The following is a 23,537-nucleotide window of genomic DNA, read 5'->3' as shown; positions in this document are numbered from 1 at the left end:
CTATCACGCACCATTTTTTTAAATCATTGTTTATTATTTCAATTCATAATTCCAGTCAATTAAAATGTTGCCTACAATGTAAGCTGGGAAGTTTCCTATCTTGTCCAGGCATGCTTAGGCAGTGTGGCTGCTGCATGGCAGGACAGGTTTTAGTGATAATTATTGGGTTCAGGACTGTAAGAATGGAATTTGCTATCACCAGGCACAAAAATTTCTATGAAGGATTTTGATATTTGAGACAGATGCATCCTAGAATAACTGATGGCAAGACTAAGGAACGCATTTCCGTTGCTCCACAAATCAAGACAGGTCATCAGTGACAGGTAATTTGAAGAATTTCTAGAGGGACCAGAGAAAAATCACATGGAAGGCATTCAAGGAAGTTGCTGAAATTTTTCTCGGCAACTACAGAGCACCAAACTACATGCAGCTGGTTGAAAGCATGCTTCAAGCATATAAAACCATGAAATGCAACATGTCACTAAAGATTCATTTTCTGCATTCCCATTTAGACTTCTTCCCTGCAAATCTTGGTGCTGTCAATGACGAGCATGGTGAAAGGTTTCACCAGGACATTGCAGACATTGAGAAAAGGTACCAGGGCAACTGGAACCCATCAATGCTGGCGAATTATCGTTGGACACTTAAGCGAGAAGCCTCAGACACTGCGGCTATGTCCACACTAGACCAGATAATTTTGAAAAAGCCGGTTTCACATAAAAACAATAGGTGTTCACACCAAGCGTTTTTGAAAATACCTCTGTCCACATTAAAACAAGTATTTCAGCGAATCTCCTCCTACTGCACATGCGCAGGACACATCTACCGAAAACAAGCGACATGTTTGGTGTTGAATGTTACCCTGAAAGACTTTGTGTGCGTTTGTCCAGTTACAGACCAGAAAAACTTAATTGCCAAACGACGGACAGCTGTTGGCTCTCGCTCAGGAGGGCTTAAAACTAAAAAATTACTGGAGCGTATGAAGGCAACCAACAGGGAGTTCATGGACAGTATGACCCAGCTGATGACGAACATTGAAAAACTGACTAACTCTGTTGCGTTAATAAAGCACCTTGTTAAACGGATAAAACATGTCTGCATCAGTGTTATCTTGTATTTCAATACAATGTTACATTATGCTGTTACGCATCTATTGTCAGAGAAGTACATGCACAAATAGGTAAAACAGGGCAAAGTGAGTGTACTTATTTATTCAGTAAGTTATGGGTCAAGGTATTTGGTGAGTACATTTCTAACTCTTCTGGCTTCAGTCTCATTGCTGTCTGTTCCGAAATTGTTAGGTTGTATTCAAGAAAGCAATGAAATGGTGCGCTGCCATCACCATCTGTTCCAGCATATCTTGACAGCGTTCTTAGATTTCACCGGTACCCCATCCACACTGCTCTACCCAATCCGGCGTTTTCAAATTGATACACTCTGGAGAGTGTTTTAGAAAAGCTCCATTTTCAGGGGAGGAAAGCGCTGTTTCAGTGTGGATGGAGGGTCAAAATGAAGAGAAAAACCTTCAGTTACAGATTTATCCGGCCTAGTGTGGACGAAGCCCGAGTACAAATGAAAATCGTTAAGAAAATATTTTTAACTTAGTTGAACTATTGCAAAGCATCAGCACTATTATGCAATTAAACACATTATATTCAGTAAAAGTTAATTTGTTGTTTCTCCAAATTCCTACGTGATACAAGTAGTCTGAAATTATATTTATGTTCATCTTCAAGCAGTCTATCATAAACAAAAATAATTCTGAAGAAGTAACACTTTTGAAAAAATTTGCTGTCCAGTATAATTAGTTTGCTACAGCATTGTCAGCCATGAGGCCTGTTCCTGTGTTGAACAGTTCGATGTTCTATGACTGTGACTAAATACAAACAGTAAATGCTGGAAACACTCAACAGGTCTGACAGCATCTGTGGAAAGAGAATTAGAATTGGTTTATTATTGTCACATACTGTATACTGAAGTACAGTGACAAGTTTATCTACCACACTGTTCATACAGATAAAATCATTACACGATGCACTGAGGTAAAACAAGGTAAAACAGGAACAGTGTAACAGTGTAACTTCAATAAGTAAACAGAGTTAACCCAAGCTTCTCACTCCACCAGTCCTACCTGACTTAATAAGTCTCCATTTATGTTTCAGCTTTCCCATTTTAAATGTTTTATGCAACAAGTAATTGGCAAGTAGAAAGAACTAAATCAAAAATCTACCGATACCAGAAATCTATAACAAATGCTGAAAATGCTCATTGGGTCAGGCAGCGTCCATGGAAAGAGAAACAGTCAACATTTCAGGTCTGGCTCCCTTGATCAGAGTATATTTTCTAGCACCAGCTCCTCACAAACAGAGCCGAGACGTTAACTGTACCCCTTTCCCCCGATGCTGCCTAATCAGCTGCATTGTATCCAACCATTTCAGTGTAGCAGTCTGCTCTACCCACACACAACCTCTAGGATTAGTCCTGCAGACAATGCCTCAGTTCAAAATATAGTGGATTAAAGAAATTTGTTTCCATGGGTCAGGCACAACGGTTTGACAAGTTTTGCAGATAAATCGGAGGAAACTAATCATCCAGAGGTAGAACAGTCTTAACAACTGCAAAATATAAATCTACCTGGTTAATAAATTTGCACACAAAGCAAGTGCTGGTAATGGTGACCATGACATTAATGGATTGTCACAAAACCCAATCTGGCTGAATAATGTTCCCAAGGGAAGAAAGGTCTTTCCAAAGTCAAGGTAAAGTTTATTATCAAAGTACATACACTCAGTGGCCACTTTATTAGCTACCTCTTGTACCTAATAAAGTGGCCATTAAGTATATAATCATTGTCTTCTGCTGCTGTAGCCCATCCTCTTCAAGACTTCAAGGTTCTTGCAGGCATTTACAAGAAAATAAAGAAATATAATAGAATTCATGAAAAAGCACATAAACAATGCCTGTCAAACAACCAATGTGCAAAAGAAGACAATTGCACAAATAAAAAAATAATACTGAGAACATGTGTTGTAGAGTGAGTCCTTTGGTTTTGGAATTAGTTCAGCACTGAGTGAAGTTATCTGCACTGGGTCAGGAGCCTGATGGTTGAAGGGTAACAACTGTTCCTGAACCTGGTGATGTGGGACTTACGACTCCTGTAACTCCTTTCTGTTGATAGTAGTGAGAATCTTTTATCCTCAGAGTGGATAACTCTTAACCTCCATGCCTTAGCAAGTCACTCAGTTTTGTCAAACTATGACAAGAAAAGTGTATATAGCCCAAAAAACCACCAGCATCAAGGCATAAAGGTTTTAACAACCCTGCTACATCCTCCTCACTAGAATCTTGACAGTGCTGTCAGAAGAACATAAGAAACAGGAGCAGGAGTCGGCCATCTGGCTCATTGAGACTGCTCTGCCATTCAATAAGATCATGGCGGATCTAGCCATGGACTCATCTCTACCTACCTGCCTTTTCCCCATAACCCTCAATTCCCCTACAATGCAAATACCAATCCAACCTTGACTTAAATACATTTACTGAGGTAGCCTCCACTGCATCATTGGGCAGAGAATTCCACAGATTCACCACTCTCTGGGAAAAGCAGTTCCTCCTCATCTCTGTCCTAAATCTACTCCCCCAAATTTTGAGGCTATATCCCCCAGTTCCAGTCTCACCTACTAGTGGAAACAACTTTCCTGCCTCTATCTTATCTTTCCCTTTCATAATTTTTATATGTTTCTATCAGATCTCTTCTCATTCTTCTGAATTCCAGTGAGTACAGTCCCAGGCTCAATCTCTCCTCATAGTCAAACCCCTACATCTCTGGAATCAACCTGGTGAACCTCCTCTGCACTGCCTCCAAAGCCCATACACCCTTCCTCAAGTAAGAAGACCAGAAATGAACACAGTACTCCAGGTGCGGTCTCACCAGTACCTTGTACAATTGCAGCATAATTTCCCTACTTTTAAGTTCAATCCCTCTAGCAATAAAGGCCAACATTCCATCTGCCTTCTTGGTAGCCTGCTGCACCTGCAAACCAACCTTATGCGAACTGGGCACAGACAAGTAACAGGCACACAGAATCATCCTCACAACCTAAATCCACCATTTTGCCATCAACATCCTGAGGTACATTGTGACCCAGCAGCAGGACAGATCCACCAGAGCAAGCAACAGTGTTATATGTCTTTAGTGCCACGAACAGGATCTCAATATTGATTTAAGTTTGCATGAAACATCAGGGCATAAGCCCAAAAGTAGATTAGGAAATCTTCTGCTAGATATAATCATACTGCTCTCTCTCAACTGGTGAATCAGCAATCCTTCATGTTGGAAGTAGCACATATGGGAAGCAAAAGTACAATCAATAGACATCATCAAAACCTACCATCAAAGGTATGCTGTTCAAGCTAGGCAGGTAGCTGTGGTTGGTGGTAAACTGACCAATACACTGCATTGTCAGCTGGTCCTAAATGTACCAGTACACCCAGTGGAAGTCTCTTCATGCAGACGTCCTCTCTCTACACTAGAGCCTGAGGTGGAAAGTGCTGCACAAAGCAATACCACATAACAAATTCTCAGTTTGGTTTACAGACTCCTCATTGCTGCAACTGGGAGGAGACAGTGTATTGTGTATATACGGAGCATGAGAGGTTGCAACCCGTGTGTATCTGAAGGAGCGGCTTCTCACATTTGGGCTGCACTTCAGCCCCACGTTCACCCGATGCATAGGGCTGGTGGTTCCATGTTCATAGAGGCAATGAGATATATAGCACAGTAACTGGCCCTTCAACCCAATGAGTGCGTGCTGACCATCAACAATCCATTTAGAATTCATGAAAACTATACATGAACAAAGACTGGCAAGCAACCAATATGCAAAAGACAAATTGTGGAATTAAATACAACTAATACTGAAAACACAAGTTGTTTAGAGTCCTTGAAAGTGAGCCTGTAGCTTGTAGAATCAGGTTAGAGTTTTGGTGAGTGAAGCTATCCACATCAGTTCAGGAGCCTATGGCTGTAATCTGATAACTGATCCTGAACTTGGTGTTCTAGGATCTAAAGTTCCTGTACATCCAGCGAAAACAGTGTTGCCGGGATGGTGAGGTTCTCTGATAATGGATGCTGCTTTCTTGTGGCAGTGCTCCATGTAAACATGCTCAATGGTAAAGAGGGCTTTGCCTGTGATGGACTGGGCTGTGCCACCAGCACCATGATGTTCAACAGCATTTCCAGAGTTGAGTCCATTACTATCAACATCCCAAGGTTCTCCATTTACCAGAAACTCAACTGGTCCAGGCAACATATGAAATCAGGCCTGAGATGAAGTTAATCCCCTTCTGTAAACATGGGGACAGAGAACATCTGTGGGCTGTCCCAAGTCAGTACATGACCGTGCGAGTAGAAAGCAGGAGGGTCAGTCGGTCAGCAACTCTGGAATCTGGGATCACGCTGTGAGCCAATCTGGGATCAACGCCAAGGATACAGGGAATCAGCTTGTTCTGCTGAGCATTGTCGGCATGCTATGCTGGCGCCAGAATGTGTGGTGACACTTGCAGTGCATCTCTAGGTACGAATGCAAACAAAGCATTGTTTTGATGCACACGTGATAAATAAATTTAATTCTGATTCTGATACTTGCCTCCCAATCTCTCACCTGCAAGGCAGAAGCCAGGAATATTACTCAATCGCTCCAGCTTTAAAGGAAGTACCAAAGTTCGAAGTAAATTTACTATCAAAGTACATTATGTGTCACCGTGTACTACCCTGAGATTCATTTTCTTGCGGGCAATCACAGCAAATACAAAGAAACACAACAGAATCAATAGAAACTGCACAAAACAAGATGGATAAACAACCAATGTGCAAAAGAGAACAAATTGCAAATACAAAAAGAAAAAAAATTAAAATGGAAGCATAACAGCAACAAAAGTAGATGTCGTGGACACCCACAAATATTCACTGCCTCCAGCATCAACACACTGACTACAGTACTGTACAGCATGTAGCATCTCCAAAACTTCTGCTCAACAGCTCTTCCTAAGACCAATAAAAATGGAATCGTGTTTAAATCACTAACACAACCCCTCCAAATTACACAGCATCCTAAAATGGGAATATGTCACAATTCATTGATCTCTGGGACCAAATCTTGGAAATCTCTGGCAAATAAAAGGGGAGGTAGCTCCACTATGGCAGCACAAGAGCTTGCAAAACGGCAGTTCAGATTTCCTTTTTAAGGCCAACTATAGAAGAGCAGTAAACATCAGCCTTGGCTGCAAAGCCATTATCATATGAATCAAACACAATAAACAAAAGAGGCATTTGTCTTGTAGCCATCCGATGACTGAAATACCTAAATATGCAGCAGACCACCTCCACTCCATTCACCAAAAGCAAGCTTCCTGGTAGCCTCCAACCTGATGTCATGAATATCGAGTTTGCCTCCCCCCTCCCCTCTTCTATTCCCCACTTTGGCCTCTTAAAGTACCTCTTCTCAGCTGCCTATCACTTCCCCTGGGTACCCTCCTCCTTCCCTTTATCCACTGTCCTCTCCTATCATAGATTCCTTACTCTCCTTTACCTTTCCTACCCACCTGGCTTCACCTATCACCTTCTAGCTAGCTTCCTTCCTCTTCCCTCACCTTTTCATTCTGCTGTCTTTCCCCTTCCTTTCCAGTCCTGAAGAAGGGTCTCAGCTCCAAACAGCAACTATTTATTCATTTCTAAAGAGGCTGACTGACTAGCTGAGTTCCTCCAGCATTCTCTGTGTGTAACTAAAATGGGTTTTAATCTTTTGTATAGTGCTGCATGGAAGCGTAGCAATTAGCGTCACACTTTACAGTTCCAGAAATCAGGAGATCGGGGTTCAATTCCCGCCACTGTCTGTAAGGTCTTTGGACGCTCTCTTCGATGCCCGCATGGCTCTCCTCTGGGTGCTCCAGTTACCTCCCACATTCCAAAGACGTACGTATGGGTTAGAGTTAGCTAATTGTAGACATGCTACTTTAGCATCAAAAGCATGGTTGTGCCTATGGGCCTCCCCCAGCACATACACATGTTGGTCACTGACGCAAATGATACATTTTATTGTATGTTCCAATGTACATGTGACAAATGAAGCTCGTCTTTCCTTCCTTCTATTTAGCTGGTAAAAGTCAGATGAAAAGCAGTATATGCAAATCATTTTTAATGGTGGAGTGCTTTACTTCTTTTTCTGCTGCAAGTGGGCAAATATTTGCTAATTAAACTTTGCATATTTACATATATTGTATGATAATTTACATGATGCTTTGGATTAAAATCAGTATATGTGTCTTGTACAAACAAGCTGGAGGAACTCAGCAGGTCCGGCAGCATCCGTGGAAATGAGCAGTCAACATTTCGGGCCGAGACCCTTCGTCAGGATTGAAGAGGAAGGGGACAGGGGCCCCATAAAGAACAAACACGAGGAAATCTGCAGATACTGGAAATTCAAACAACACACACAAAATGCTGGTAGAACACAGCAGGCTAGGCAGCATCTATAGGGAGAAGCGATGTCGACGTTTCGGGCCAAGACCCTTCGTCAGAACTAATTGAAAGGAAAGATAGTAAGAGATTTGAAAGTAGTGGGGGGAGGGGGAAATGCGAAACGATAGGAGAAGACCAGAGGTGGTGGGATGAAACTAAGAGCTGGAAAGGTGATTGGCGAAAGTGATACAGAGCTGGAGAAGGGAAAGGATCATGGGACAGGAGACCTCAGGAGAAAGAAAGGGTGGGGGGAACACCAGAGGGAGATGGAGAACAGGCAAACAACTAAATATGTCAGGGATGGGGTAAGAAGGGGAGGAGGGGCATTAACGGAAGTTAGAGAAGTCAATGTTCATGCCATCAGGTTGAAGGCTACCCAGCCGGTATATAAGGTGTTGTTCCTCTAACCTGAGTTTGGATTCATTTTGACAACAGAGGAGGCCATGGATAGACATATCAGAATGGGAATGGGACATGGAATTAAAATGTGCGCCCACTGGGAGATCCTGCTTTTTCTGGTGGACTGAGCGTAGGTGTTCCACGAAACGGTCTCCCAGTCTGCGTCGGGTCTCACCAATATATAAAAGGCCACACCGGGAGCACCGGATGCAGTAAACTACACCAGCCGACTCACAGGTGAAGTGTCATCTCACTTGGAAGGACTGTCTGGGGCCCTGAATGGTGGTGAGGGAGGAAGTGTAAGGGCAGGTGTAGCACTTGTTCCGTTTACAAGGATAAGTGCCAGGAGGGAGATCGGTGGGAAGGGATGGGGGGGGGACGAGTGGACAAGGGAGTTGCATTGGGAGCGATCCCTGCGAAAAGCAGAAGGGGGGGGGAGGGAAAAATGTGTTTGGTAGTGGGATCCCGTTGGAGGTGGCGTAAGTTACGGAGAATTATTTGTTGGACCTGGAGGCTGGTGGGGTGGTAGGTGAGGACAAGGGGAACCCTATCCCGAGTGGGGTGGCGGGTGGATGGGGTGAGGGCAGATGTGCGGGAAATGGGAGAGATGCATTTGAGAGCAGAATTGATGGTGGACGAAAGGAAGCCCCTTTGCTTAAAAAAGGAAGACATCTCCTTCGTCCTGGAAAGAAAAACCTCATTCTGAGAGCAGATGCGGCGGAGACGGAGGAATTGTGAGAAGGGGATAGCCTTTTTGCAAGAGACAGGGTGGGAAGAGGAGTAGTCCAGGTAGCTGTGAGAGTCTGTAGGTTTATAGTAGATATCAGTAGATAGGCCATCTCCAGAGATGGAGACAGAAAGGGCAGGGAGGTGTCAGAAATGGACCAGGTAAATTTGAGGACAGGGTGAAAGTTGGAGGCAAAGTTAATGAAGTCGATGAGCTCAGCACGCGTGCAAGAGGCAGCGCCAATGCGGTCGTTGATGTAGCGAAGGAAAAGAGGGGGATGGATACCGGTATAGACTTGGAACATGGACTGTTTCACAAAGCCAACAAAAAGGCAGGCATAACTGGAACCCATACGGGTGACCATGGCTACACCCTTGGTTTGGAGGAAGTGGGAGGAGCCAAAGAAGAAATTATTAAGAACTAATTCCGCTAGACGGAGGAGAGTGGTGGTAGAGGGGATTTGGTTAGGTCTGGAATCCAAAAAAAAAACGAAGAGCTTCGAGACCATCTCGGTGGGGGATGGAAGTATATAGGAACTGGACGTCCATGGTGAAAATAAGACGGAGGGGGCCAGGGAACTTAAAATCGTTGAAAAAATTCAAAGCATGAGAAGTGTCACGAACATAGGTGGGAAGAGATTGAACAAGGGGGGATAAGACAGTGTCAAGGTATGCAGGAATGAGTTCAGTGGGGCAGGAGCAAGCTGAGACAATGGGTCTGCCTAGACAGGCAGGTTTGTGGATCTTGGGTAGGAGGTAGAAACTACAAGTGTGGGGTGTGGGAACTATGAGGTTTGTGGCAGTGGATGGGAGATCCTCAGAGCTAATAAGGTTGGTGATGGTATTGGAGACAATGGCCTGGTGCCAAAGGGTGGGGGAGGGTAGGAGAAGGCTGGTAGATGCCAGGTGAAAAACCAATCAGAGGAAAGATCAAGGGGTGGAGGAGGGGAAGCAGGGAGGGGATAGGCAGGAAAGGTGAAGACGGAATGTAAGGGGAAAGCACTATGGGTAGTAGAAGGCGGCAAAAATCATGAGAGAGGTGATAGGCAGCTGGAGGAGGAGGCAGAGTGAAACTGGGATGGGGGAAGGGAGAGGATGGGAATTACCCGAAGTTGGAGAATTCGATGTTCATACCAAGGGGCTGGAGACTACCCAGACGGTAGATGAGGTGTTGCTCCTCCAACCTGACTTTGGCCTCATCATGGCAGTAGAGGAGACCATGTATGGACATGTCTGAATGGGAATGTGAAGCAGAGTTGAAGTGGGTGGCAACCAGGAGATCCTGTCTGTTGTTGCAGATAGAGCAGAAGTGCTCGACGAAGCGGTCCCCCAATCTGCATCGGGTCTTGCCAATGTAGAGGAGGCTGCACCGGGTGCACCGGATGCAATAGATGACCCCAACAGACTCACAGGTGAAGTGAAGGACTGTTTGGGGTCCTGAATGGTGGTAAGAGAGAAGATGTAGGAACAGGTGTAACACTTACGCTTGCAGGGATAAGTACCAGGTGAGAGTTCTGTGGGGAGGGACGTGTGGACCAGGTAGTCGCGGAGGGAACGATCCCTGCGAAAAGTGGAGGGGGTAGAGAGGGAAAGATGTGCTTGGTGGTGGGTCCTGTTGAATGTGGCAGAAGTTGCGGAGGATAATATACTGGATCCGAAGGCTGGTGGGGTGGTAGGTGAGGAGAAGGGGAACACGGTCTCTGTTATGGTGACGGGAGGATGGGGTGAGGGCCAAAGTGCGGGAAATGGAGGAGATGTGGGTGAGGGCATCATTGATGACGGCAGAAGGGAAACCACAATCCTTAAAGAAAGAGGACATTTGAGATGTCCTGGAACGGAAAGCCTTATCCTGGGAGCAGATGCGGCGGAGACAGAGGAATTGGGAATAGGGAATAGCATTTTTGCATTTGGCAGGGTGGGAAGAGGTATAGTTGAGGTAGTTATGAGAGTCAGTGGGTTTATAGAAGATGTCAGTGGACAGTCTGTCTCCAGAGGTGGAGACCAAGAGATCGAGAAAGGGGAGAGAAGTGTTCAAGATGGACCAAGTGAATCTGAGGGCTGGGTGAAAGTTAGAGGCAAAGTTGATGAAATTGACGAGGTCAGCACGGGTGCAGGAAGCTGGACCAATTTAGTCGTCAATGTAGTGAAGGAAAGGTTGGGGAGCAATACCAGTATAGATTTGGAGCATAGACTGTTCCATATAACCCACAAAGAGGAAGGCATAGCTGGGGCCCATGCAGGTCCCCCTTGGTCTGAAGAAAGTGGGAAGAGCCAAAAGAGAAGTTATTAAGTGTGAGTACCAGTTCCGCCAACCAGAGGAGTGTGGTGGTGTTGAGGAACTGGTGAGGTATATTGTCAAGAAAGCAGCGGAGGTGCCTCTTCGTGGGTTATGTGGTGTTGCGTTCTTCTTGATCTCCATTCTACTGCAAATATTTGTTTGCTATTTCCATTTCTCTACAGAAGATGAATCTCGCTTTGCCAGTTCTGATGGAATGTTACTGACCCACAACATCGACTCTGTTCCACTCTCCACAAAGGTTGGGAATACTCATCAGGTCAGGCAATATTTTCTGTCTAATATCCACATATGAATGTCCTAACTAGTTAGGAATCACATCTTGTCCTTCCACATTCTAAAAGGAGTGTTTGCTAAACAGGATTAAAAGTGCATTTCCTGGAAAATGTATCTATATTAGACACTGCTGATGACATTGGAAGGGGAATACAGAAATACAATCGGCCCTCCTTATCAGTGGATTCTGTATGCGCAGATTCAACCAACCGTGGATCAGGAAAACCCAGAAGAAGTTCTCTCTCCAGCACTCGTTGTTTAAGCATGTACAGACTATTTTTTCTTGTCATTATTCCCAAAACAATACAGTATAATATAGCATTTACATTGTATTAGGTATTATAAGTAATCTAGAAATGATTTAAAAGTACAGGCAGTCCCCGGGTTATGAATGAGTTCTGTTCCTGAGTCCGTCTTTAAGTCAGATTTGAGGTTGGAACAGGTACATCCTGTATTATTTAGCGTCAGTTAGTCAAACACTTTTCTTAGTATATGGTACATATTTTACCTTTCTATGCATATAAAACACTTAAGAAACATACAGATTTCAATAACTAAACCACTGCGTTGCTTAGTAATAATTGTAGCTTTCAATGGGGCAGGGCCTTTCAAATGCTCCATTAAAATTGTTCCGATCGTTGACCGACATAGCCTAACACTCTTCCAATGACTGATGGCGTTTCACCTCTTTCCGATCACTTTATTACTTCCACCTTATTTTCAATCGCGATCGTGATTATTTTCGTGAACAGAAACATGCGGATTCAGAGCAATGCCGGGTCCTAATGTCCACCACACTAAACATGTTAAATAAAGTTCTGGGTTCTGCTGGGTCCTAAAGACCACCGCACTGATTCAGGTTAAATAAAGGACTTGGGCATCCGCGTATTTTGGTATCCACGGGAGGTCTCCGAAACAATCCCCCGCGGATAAGAAGGGCCAACTGTATGAGGCAAAGGCAATTTTTTAGATTGCAAGCATGAAACTGCAAGAAGCTGAGGACTATCGCATTTATGTAACCACACTGAGGAATCAGAATACTGCAGGTTATGTAATGTCACTGAATTCTTGCAAATTTAAAATGTTGTGCATTCAGAAATAGAAAGTTTTACACACTTGATGTGGTCAAATATCTTGCAATAATGTACAAAATGCAATTCAGAATAGTTTCCAATAAATAGTATGACATTTAAACTAATTACATATTTTTACATGTTAAAGTAATCAGTAAGAAAAAATAAGCAAAGGGAGAATTAATAAAACAAGAAAAAGTTATTAATAATTATGACTGAAAATTTTGAAGGAAGTCTGCAGAGTTGGAAAGATGTGGTAAAGGCTTAAGTACAAAAATAAACAGACACTGAAAAAAAGGAAAGAGATCACCCAAAAAGAACAAAGCACGTGATGGGAATGCGAAAAGGAAGAAATCAGGAAGCACAAAAAAGAATGTAATACAGAAGTCTATTCAGCTCATTGAGTCTTTGCCAGTCCTCAGAACAATCAAACCAATCCTATTCCCTTACTTATTTTTCTAAAGACTATTCTTGCACACCAGTAACTCAATTCTCATCCTACCTGCCTATATAGAATGGTTCAGCAGACGATAAGGCCCTTCAGCCCTCAATATTGTGCTGAATCATTTAAACTAGCAAAGAAACACCTTCCAGTTTAAGATGGTACTATTGAAGATGGGCAACAGCTTACTGGTAGTTTGAAAGGCAAGAAATTTGACTAAAAACATTACAACTAACACCTTTTCTGAAGTAAATTGTGGTAAACCATCACTGCAAACAAATAAGAGTGAAGGTGAAGTGAATTTGAGGGATGAGCCATGCTGGTGCATAACAAAATCAATGCACATAGAGACAGAGTGAGTGATTCGGTAAGGAGTCATCGAGGTAGAGGAGTGTCGATGCCCATCCAACTAGTCTGGGTTGAAGGCTGGATCGCTCTAACTGCCGAGCCAATTTGGAGATGTCGAAAGCAGCTTTGGGCAGGGCAGTGGAATCTAGGCCCAGAGCAAATCGTTGGGCAGCGTGGTCTAGGCCTGAAGTGTTTCAATGTGGCAGGGCCCAAGTCCTAATGCGAGTCACAATCCTCTGTTTGGACAATTTAAACAGTGGCCCAGATAGACTGGAAAGGTAGGGTGTCAGGACTAGAGGCAAGAACTAAGCCAATTTTGCTCACTCTCCCGTGATGTTCACTCCTCTCTCCACAATGCTGAGGCTATGAGATCTGCCTGGCTGCTATCCTTCATGGCGATTTGCCTCGCTAACATAATGAACTGAGACCATGGCTTGGGCCTACTCCGAGCTGCTCCAGGGATTCGGATCTAACGACTCCATTTGGTTCCGAGTGTTGTTGCTTGCTTCTGTTGTTTGCATGATTCATGTTTTTATTCCCCTTTGTCTCTGCGCATTAGTCTTTATTTTCTTTAACTGGGCTCTTTCTGGCTTCTTGCACTGCTTGTAATCAGACAAAGTTCTATAATTTATACATCCTTTGATAAAACATATACTTTGAATCTTTGAAATAAACTAATATTTTCAGCCTATACAATATCCATACCCCTCCATTCACTGCATATTCATGTACTTATATAAGACCCTCTTAAATGTCTCCATGACTGCACCCACCACTCTCAGTGTAAAAGGCTTGCCCTGCACAACTCCCCTGAACTTAAACCCCCACCTTAAACACACTTGAGGCAATTTACAGTAGCCAATTTATCTATCAGACAGCACACCTTTGGGATGTGGCAGGAAACTGAACACCCAGAGGAAACACTTGAGGCCATCAGGAGAATACCCTCTGCACAGAGAGCATCAGAGGTCATGACTGAAGCCAGGTCACCGGAACAATGAAACAAATTCCACTTGCTTTGCCACTGTGCCGTCCAAGTATACTGACTGAGGCAGCAAAACTAATGTGAATTGAAGTTAAGGATGGTAAAGATGGGTATTAACTGCTATTCACCAATTCAATTCCACCGTTATCTGGAGTGAGTTTGTACGTTGTCCTCTGGGTACTCCAGTTTCCTCCTATGTTCCAGGGTTAGGGTTAGTAGTTGTGGGCATACTATGTTGGTGCTGAAAGCACAGTGACACTTGTGGGCTGGCCCGAGCACATTCTCAGACTGTGTTGGCCATTGCTGTAAGATCACACGTTTCACTGTATGCTTCGATGTACATGTGACAAATAAAGCTAATCTTTGATCTTTAGTATTCACCTATTCCCTTTCTATGTATACCACACATAAAATAGAAGCTATAGATTTTACCTCCGAAGGTACACTTTAAAAGACTATCCTCATTAAACAAGCCACTAAGTTAAAACTAGGTCATTATTTGAACTATTGGCTAGTATACCTGAAACTGAAATTGTGGTTCATAATCATCTATAATTAAAGACTTCTGTCCATCAGCAAAACAACAGGTTACTTTTTTGCCTTTCTGATCATCTCAGACAAATCAATCAAGCTTTCCAGCCCCAGACAGATGCTTGATTCCTGGTTTCCTCGTTGAAAAGACTTACAATTGCTGATAGTGTGCGCAGTGAACAATTACTGAGCAGCCATGCTGATAGAGCCCTGTGAATAAAAACACAAAATACTGGCAGAACTCAGCAGGCCAGACAGCATCTATGGGAGGAGGTAGTGACAACATTTTGGGCCGAAACCCTTCATCAGGAGTGAAGTGGAGGAACATGCTGGAGGAATTCACTCCTGATGAAGGGTTTCGGCCCGAAACGCCGTCTCTACCTCCTCCCATAGATGCTGTCTGGCCTGTTGGGTTCTGCCAGCATTCTGTGTTTTTATTTATTTCCAACATCTGCAGATTCACTCATGAGAGCCCTGTGAAGAAGCCTGTGTTTTTCTGAGAAACCTGCACCCTATTGCACAATCTCCAATCACATGAAGTGAAAATTTTTTTAAAAGCCATTTCTGAAATCAATGGTAACATCACACACAGGCCCTGGTTACCTACCAGGCGGTAATGTCTCCACGTTCTTTGTTTTTCCTTCTGCATTACCATTCTGACCGTCCTTTCTCTTATTTGGATCCAAAGCATTCCACTCATCCTATAAAACAAAATTACATGGGAGCAATTATTGTAAAATTAGTAAGAGTAATACCATTTCACTGTGATATACATCTAAAATAAAAACTTACCTCTATTTGGGAACATCCACTTTATATTAAGATGGATGAAAGAACTGCAACACTAATTCTAAATGCATTGTAATACTCTATCTATTTTATACTATTTAAATGGGAAAGTCACCAAAGAAATAAAGCGATTGGACCCAAATAACATTATTTTTCAGTCAACATGTACATTTACTGGCCTGCTAAACAAACCCCTTCAAACCTAATTGGGAAGAAAATGAATTGTGTCCAACCTTAGCATCCAGTCAAACCCAAGATATCAAAACTGGAAATCTATATGAAATTTTCACCCTAAAAAACTAAATGTCTTCTGCACTACAAGATGGTAAGAGGCATTGACTGCCAGTGCTTTTTTCCCGGCATCGTAATAGCTAATATGTGAGGACATAATTTTAAGGTGATTGATAGAAAGTATGGATGGGGGGATATCAGAGGTAGGTTTGTTTTGAACACAGAGAGTGGTGAATGCATGGGACGTGCTGACGTGGGTGGTGGTAGAGACAGATACACTGGGGACATTTGGCACATGGATGAAAGACAAATTAAGGGCAATGCATGATGGAAGCTTTAGATTGACCTTCAAGTAGGTTAAAACGTCGGCACAACATCGTGGGCCAAAAGACCTGTGTTATATTCTTTTCCCCTTCCTATCCCTGTACACCAACTCCCTCATACATCCTATTCAGAACTTCACAAGTTCAGTCATGCCTGAACTCAACATGCTTTGAACAAAGCCACTTGAGATTCGGCAGTACACGTTCAATAACGAGACAGATCAAAAAAGAGACATCAAATACTGCACTGATTAGGAACCACTCTTCTACCGCTGGTAGATAAACTGTCACACAAGGTATAACAGCAACACACACAACATGCCAGAGGAATTCAGCAGGTCAGGCAGCATCCGTGGGGACGTTTCCACGGATGCTGCCCGACCTGCTGAGTTCCTCTAGTGTGTTGTGCATGTTGCTTTGACCCCAGCATCTGCAGAGTATTTTGTGTCCAAGGTATAACGACAGGCTAAAATAATTTTATCCAGGTGAGATAGAGTAAATCTGTAAACCAGATTTCAAATGCTGTCTGAAGCTCAGTGAGATCAGAGATGAACAAAAGGCACATGCACAGCTTACAGCTTCATGACATCTCAGAATCAAACTAGGGCTTACTGTCACTGACATATGCTGCAGAATGTGCTGTTTTGTGACAGCAGTACAACGCAGGACATAAAATAACCATTTTTATAAATAAAATAAATAAAAAGCACAAAAGGAGGAATAGTGAGGTAGTCATCAACATGAGAGATTCTGCAGAAGCTGGAAATTTTGAGCAAGAAACAGAAAATGCTGTAGGAGCTCAGCGAGTCAGGCAGCATCTATGAAAGGGAATAAACAGTCAATGTTTTGGGCTGAGACTACATGAGGTCCTAATGAATGGTCTTGCCTTGAAGCATCAATTGTTTACGCCCCTTCATTGATGTTGGCTGATCTGCTGAATTCCTCCAGTATTTTGAATAGCAAGGTGCTATTCATGGACCATTCAGAAATCTGAAGGTGGAAGGGAATTGCCTGGTTGGTCCTAAACTTTGAGTGTGTTTCTTCAGCTCCTGTACCTCCTCCCCAATAGTCCTAATGAGAAGGGGGCAAGTCCTGGGTGGCAAGGGTCCTTATAGAAACACAGGCAACTGCTGTAAAATACTGACACCCACTCGGAGCACAGCAAAGTCTCTGAAATATCCAAATAGTCTTTACTTGTGGCATTGATTGTGGCAAATCCGTTTGATGGGATACACTAGCAATATGAATGTAGGGAAGATATAGGAGAAGGAGGTCCTTTGAGCAAGTTAACAAGTTAAACTGCACGGTTACAGGCCCTTCCGGCCCAACAAGCATGCATCCCCTAATATCACCCACATGATTAATTAACCTACTAATCTGTACACCTTCGGTATGTGGGAGGAAACCAGAGCACCCGAAGGAAACTGACATGGTCACGAGGAGAACGTACAGGGAGAACTGGATAATTAAACTGGTTGTTGCCTCTGTAATAGCGTCACACTGACAACAATACTACCATGCCACCCCTTGGGTGAGAAAAATTGCTAGGATGTATAAAGTTAACATTTACAACTTATTTGCAGGAAGCCCCAATTAATTCAGCACAGCATCAATAACCAGAAGGCTAGAACCAAGAAATCTAATAGAAATTTATAAATAAGTAGCTGGGCTACTTTACTAACCTTAACACCTTTTGTGAGGAAAGAAGAATTACAGGATAAAATTGTGGGAGGGGGATGGGCGGCTTTGGGGCTCTAAGATTTCGCTATCATTCATTCTTTGGGGTTTTCTTCTATTTTGAGTATGTTGGTGAAGAGTAAGAATTTCAAGTTATATATTGTGTACATGCTCTGACAGTAAATGGAACATTGAAATAGACAAAGTTAGAGAGAAGTCAGAGTGCAGGAGAAATAGAAGGGAGTGCAGACAATGACAGAAGGCAAGATGGAGAACAAAGGGATAAAAGGCACAACAAGACAAGATGGAGGGTGAAGGTAAGGAGATAAGGGAGCCTGGTTTATGTGAACAATCCCTGAGGGAACAGAAATGAGGAAAAAGGAGAGGGGGAGGCAAAAGGGAAGAGGCAATGTACTGCTGAACAGACTAGTACAAATTAACGTCATTGGAGTTCAGAGGAAAAGCAAGCAAAGAAACAAAAATGAGTAGATGCTTTTATATTTAAAAAAATATTTTAACTAAAAGGGATTTAATTTAACTTGTAATTATGAATTAGATTTATTGCACAAAGGTCCACAGGTATGCAGAGATATTTAGCACAAATCAATTACAACTTTAGACAAATAAGCCATCTCCCTGTTGTACAGCTTCAAATATATTAGCTTTCAGACAGTGAGTTCTATTCGAGAACTGTTCACTTTAGTGATCCAGAATCTTTCTGTCCTACAAAAGTATTTGTTTTGCTCTACTCTAAGAGGTTAGGTGAATAATCAGGTCTGACATTATAGAACCCAGTACTCTATTCAGTTGTTGGGATTGTTGACAAGGCAACATTCATTGCCTTGATTTCAGATTTATTTATCATAAGTACATTGAAACTGAAAGTGAAATGCAACGTGTGCATTAACAACCAACATACCCAAGGATGTGCTGGGGGCAGCCCACAAATGTCGCCACACATTCCAGCACCAACATATCATGTCCACAATGTTCAGCAGAATGACACAAACAGCCACAAGAAAACTAACAAAACAACAGCAAACGAGCAACTTTCCCAAACACAAACAAACCAAACCAAAGACACACACACACACACAAACACCTCCCACCCCAGGACAGGCTGCCACCGGGCCTAATGTACTTTAGCTGCTGAGCATCTAGATTCTAGGCTCTGACACCAGCTACTTTGATAGTTCCATCATGGGCAATATTCTCCCCAGCAGAGGGCATCTTCAAAGCTGATGTCTCAAATAGGCAGCATCTATCATGAGAGACCCCATGACCCCATGACATGCCCTCTTCTCACTGCTACCATCAGGGAGGAGGAACAGGAGCCTTAAGACCCACACACAACATTTTAGGAGCAGCTTCTTGCCCTCCACCATCAGATTTCTAAATGGACTATGAACCCAACCTCGTTATTTTGCTCTCTGTTTGCATTTTTAATTATATTCTTAGTGTAAATTGTAGTATTTTTGTATTGCACTGCACTTTTGCTGCAAAACAACAAATTTCAAAACATATACTCAGTGGTCACTTTATTAGGTACACCTGCTTATTCGTGCTGATATCTAATTGGCCAATCATGTGGCAGCAGCGCAATGCATAAAAGCATGCAGACATGGTCAAAAGATTCCGTTGTTGTTCAGGTTAAATATAGAATGGGGAAGAACTGTGATCCAAGTACCTAATAGAGTGGCTACTGAGTGCCTGTCAGTGAAAATAATTTTGATTCTGATTCTTTCTCAATGCCATCCAATAGCTTTATTACCATGGCTAAGAACAGTTGTGTTTTCCACATTACTAACTGAATTTTCATTCTATGTCTGCCATTTGGACTCAAACCTCAGGCTATTAGTCCAGAACCCTTGGTTACTTAACTGGAGTCCAATGACCATGCCCCATAATTAAGCGGAATCTTATTATTACAGTCATAGATCATGTACACAGAAATACATAGTCGACAGTACAGAATTTGCCAACTATTCCATCTGACTAGTCTAAACTAAAATATAATGGGAGCCAGAAAACTGAAATGAAAACATAGCACTGAAAATGTTTTATAGAACCCTAGGCCCCACACTTTCAAGTTCAGGAAGTTATTACCCTACAGCCATCGGGCTCCTGAACCAATGTGCTTAACTTCATTCACCACAACTCTGAACTGATTCCACAGCCCACAAACGCACTTTCAAGGATTTTACAACTCATCTTCTCAGCATTATTTATTTAAATGTGTGATTTGTCTTCTTTTGCACATTGGTTGTTTGTCAATCTTCACATATAGTTTTTCATAAATGTTACTGCATTTCTGTATTTTCATGTAAATGCATGCTAATAAATGAATATCAAGGTAGTGTGTGGTGACATATATGTACTTTGATAATAATTTTACCTTGATTTTTGAACATCCGTGGCAAGAGAGAGAGTGAGTAAAAAAAAATACAGTTTCAGTCAAAGACTTTTAGTCAGAAAGGTCTACGCTGGCCACATAAGCCTCCATCCACTCTGCTTCTTTTCACCCTTCACGCGTTATTTTACCTTTTCTTGAACACAACTTTTCTATTCATTTCAGCTACTCTTTCTAAAAGCAATTTCACCTTTTCACCCAACTCTCTTAGGAAAAAAAATCCTAGTGGATTTATTAGGTCAACTGATTTATCAGCTCTGGGTTTGAACATTTTCTTCTTCTTCCTAAGCCTACTACTCCTACTGGGGCATAGGCTGATGACAGCAACTTGCCAGAGTCCTCTATCCTGGGCCTAACAGAAGGTTGATCAGCCCTGTGGCTTCTGTCCTCACCACTCAACTTCATATGTCTTCTAGGTGAAGATCCTTCCTCTTCCAGGAATGAGATCTTCAGTTGGTGTTTCTGTAGCTCTGGGTTTTAACAGGATGGAGTTGATAGCCCCGTACCCAACACACCTCCTTTTGCAGACAGGCTTGGGACCGTCCATGGTGGAGCTGAATATCTTCACAAGTATGCAAAATTAGGAGTGTAGAAAGACTTAATGGTAGCAGGTTTTTTCCACTGAGGCTGGGTGACAATAGAACTAGTGATCAAAGGTTAAGGGTGAATGGTGAAATATTTAAGGGGAACCTGTGGGGGAATTTCTGCACTCTGAAGGTAGTGTGAGTGTAGAACAAGCTACCAACAGAAGTGGTGGATAAGGGTTCAATTTCAATATTTAGTTTAGATAAATACATGGACAGAAGGTGTATGGAGGGCTATGATACAAGCGCAGAGCCGATGAGTCGATGCAGAATAACAGTTTCTGCACTGCAGTGCTCTAAAATTCTACGACAAGATAATCTGTCTCTGGGCACCAACTGTATGGCTGAACAAATACTGAGCTGCAAAGGGACATTCATCACATAGAGCTACAAATGTGTTGTACTCTCAAAGGTCCATGTTCTTCTTTTACTCATGTACATGAATTACCTAAGAGAAGCTCATTTCCAGTTGTCTCATTACAGGAAGGACGTGGAAGTTTACAGAGAGTGCAGAGGAGATTTACCAGGATGCTGCCAGGATTGGAAAGCATGCCTAATGACAAAAGGTGGAACAAGCTAGATCTTTTCTACTTTGGAGTGCAGGAGGATGAGAAGTGACTTGATAGAGGTGTACAAGACCATAAAAAGCATAGGCAGAGTGGACAGCCAGGGACTTCTTCCCCAGGACAGAAATGGCTAATATGAGGAGGCATAACTTGAGGGTGAATGGAGTAAAGTATGGGGGGTAGGGTGGGAAGTCAGAGTTAGTTTTTTTTTTAAACAGAGAGAGAGGTGGGTCCACTGAACACACTGCCAGGGGTGGTATAGAGGTAGGTTAAAAATTTGGCTGAAGGACCTGTACTGTTCTATATGCTAAGTTTAAAAAAATTACAGTTGACCACCATCTGAAAATCTATTTTAAACGGGTAGTCTAAGGGATCAAGAGGATTTCGACTGGACAATTTATAAATGAAATTAAAAATGCTGAATACTGATAAAACAGATGCCATGTGCCCCAGGTCTCTACCACCACGTTATTTTCTCTTGCACCTAAAGCAATTTTGACAGGGATAATGCAGTTTGTAATTGCAGTGCTGTATGTCTATAACAGTGCAGTCAAATTAACTCAAGCTTATTGCCAAAGGCATAGGTTCACTGAGCTACAGATAGTGAAAAATCTGCTGCAGCAGCATCACGGAAAGAGAGATGCAGCCTCATTGTCCACTTGATAATATGCATGTTAACATGGGAATATAAATTTCAAGATAAGACAGTGCTTATCAAAATAGTTCCTGGATTCTGATGCATTGGTATCCAAAATGCAAATTGAGTTCATGAACAACATCACTACATAAATAAAATTCAACCTATTAAATGAGCTTACTTTCAAGAGCACACACAAAGTGCTGGAGGAACTCAGCAGGGCAGGCAGCATCTATGGAAAACAGTAGTCAATGTTTCCGGCCAAGACCCTTCATCAGACATTTCTGTCACCTCCCTCCCCTTTCTCAATCTCTCTGTCTCTATCTATGGTCAGCTTATCTACTAATGTCTACTATAAACATACTGACTCTCACAGCTACTGACTATACCTTTCCCACACTGTCACTTGTAAAAATGCCATCCCTTTCTGTCAACTCCTCCATCTGCACTGCATCTGCTCTTCATTTCAGAACAAAGATGTCCTCCTTCTTCAAAGAAAGGGGTTTCCCTTCCTCCACCATCAATGCTGCCCTCAACCGTATTTCGTGCACGTCTGCCCTCACCCCACCCGGGATAGGGTTCCTCTTGTCCTCACCTACCACCCCACCAGCCGCCTCATCCAGCACATAATTCTTCGTAACTTCCACTATCTCCAACGGGATCCAACCAGCAAACACACCTTTCTCTCCCCTCACCTTCCGCAGGGATCACACCCTATGTGACTCCCTTGTCCATTCATCCCTTCCCACTGATCTCCCTCCAGGTACTTATCCTTGCAAGCAAATCAAGTACTACACCTGCCCTTACACTTCCTCCCTCACTACCAAACAGTCCTTAATAAGTGAGGCGAAACTTCACCTGTGGGTCTGTTGGGGTCATCTACGGTATATGATGCCCCTGATGTAGCTACTTGTCTGTTGGTGAGACCCAATGTAAATTGGGAGACTGCTTCACCGAGCACCTATGTTCCATCTGCCAGAAAAAGTGGGATCTCCCAGTGGCCATTCATTTTAATTCTACTTCCCATTCCCATTCTGTCATAACAACCCATGGCCTCCTCTACGGTAACAATGAGGCCATACTAAGGTTGGAGCAACACCTTATATTCCATCTGGGTAGCCTCCAATCTGAAGGCATGTTCATCAATTTCTCGAACTTCTGATAATGGCCAACCACCACCCCCCCCCCCACGAAACACCCCACCCTTCCCCATTCCCATTTCCCCCTCTCCTTGCCTGCCCATTGCCCCTCTCTGGTGCTCCTTCCCCTTTTCTTTCTTCCATGTCCTTTCGCCCTCTCCTATTATTTTCCCCCTTCTCTAGCCCTGTATCTTCTTCACCAATCAACTCCCCAGCTCTTTCCTTCACCCCTCCCCCATCTTCGTTTCACCCATCACCTTGTATTTCTCTTTCCCCTCCCACCTTCAAACTTTCTCTCATCTTTTTTTTCTCCAGTCCTGCTGAAGGGTCTCGGCCTGAAACCATAAATGCTGCCTAGCCTGCTGAGTTCCTCCAGCATTTTGTGTGTGTTGCTTGGATTTCCAGCATATGCAGATTTTCTCTTGTGGGGGAAAATAACTCTTGGCCAAATACATTATGAAATTATCTCTGGAGTGACATGAGGTTCTGGGGCAGGATGAATCAGAAAAGGATGACAACTAGTGTTGGGTTTATTTAAAGCATATAGGCAATCCACCACGTACCAAAGTGTCAACACGTACTAATG

The 23,537-nt window shown here is 43.0% G+C and overlaps 1 protein-coding gene across 1 annotated transcript in view; it reads right to left on the bottom strand.

Annotated features, from left to right (window-relative positions):
* galnt2 (UDP-N-acetyl-alpha-D-galactosamine:polypeptide N-acetylgalactosaminyltransferase 2) overlaps positions 1 to 23,537 on the bottom strand; it is a 109,604-nt gene that overhangs the window by 59,763 nt on the left and 26,304 nt on the right. Inside the window, exon 2 of the mRNA XM_059982216.1 lies at positions 15,203 to 15,296. Coding sequence (XP_059838199.1) covers positions 15,203 to 15,296 — 94 coding nt within the window. The remainder of the gene's footprint in view (positions 1 to 15,202; positions 15,297 to 23,537) is intronic.

The sequence above is a fragment of the Hypanus sabinus genome, chromosome 10, assembly GCF_030144855.1.
Source record: "Hypanus sabinus isolate sHypSab1 chromosome 10, sHypSab1.hap1, whole genome shotgun sequence".
NCBI classification, from domain to species: Eukaryota; Metazoa; Chordata; class Chondrichthyes; order Myliobatiformes; family Dasyatidae; genus Hypanus; species Hypanus sabinus.
Note: the sequence above shows the minus strand (reverse complement) of the source record. Positions and strands in the feature narration are given on the sequence as shown.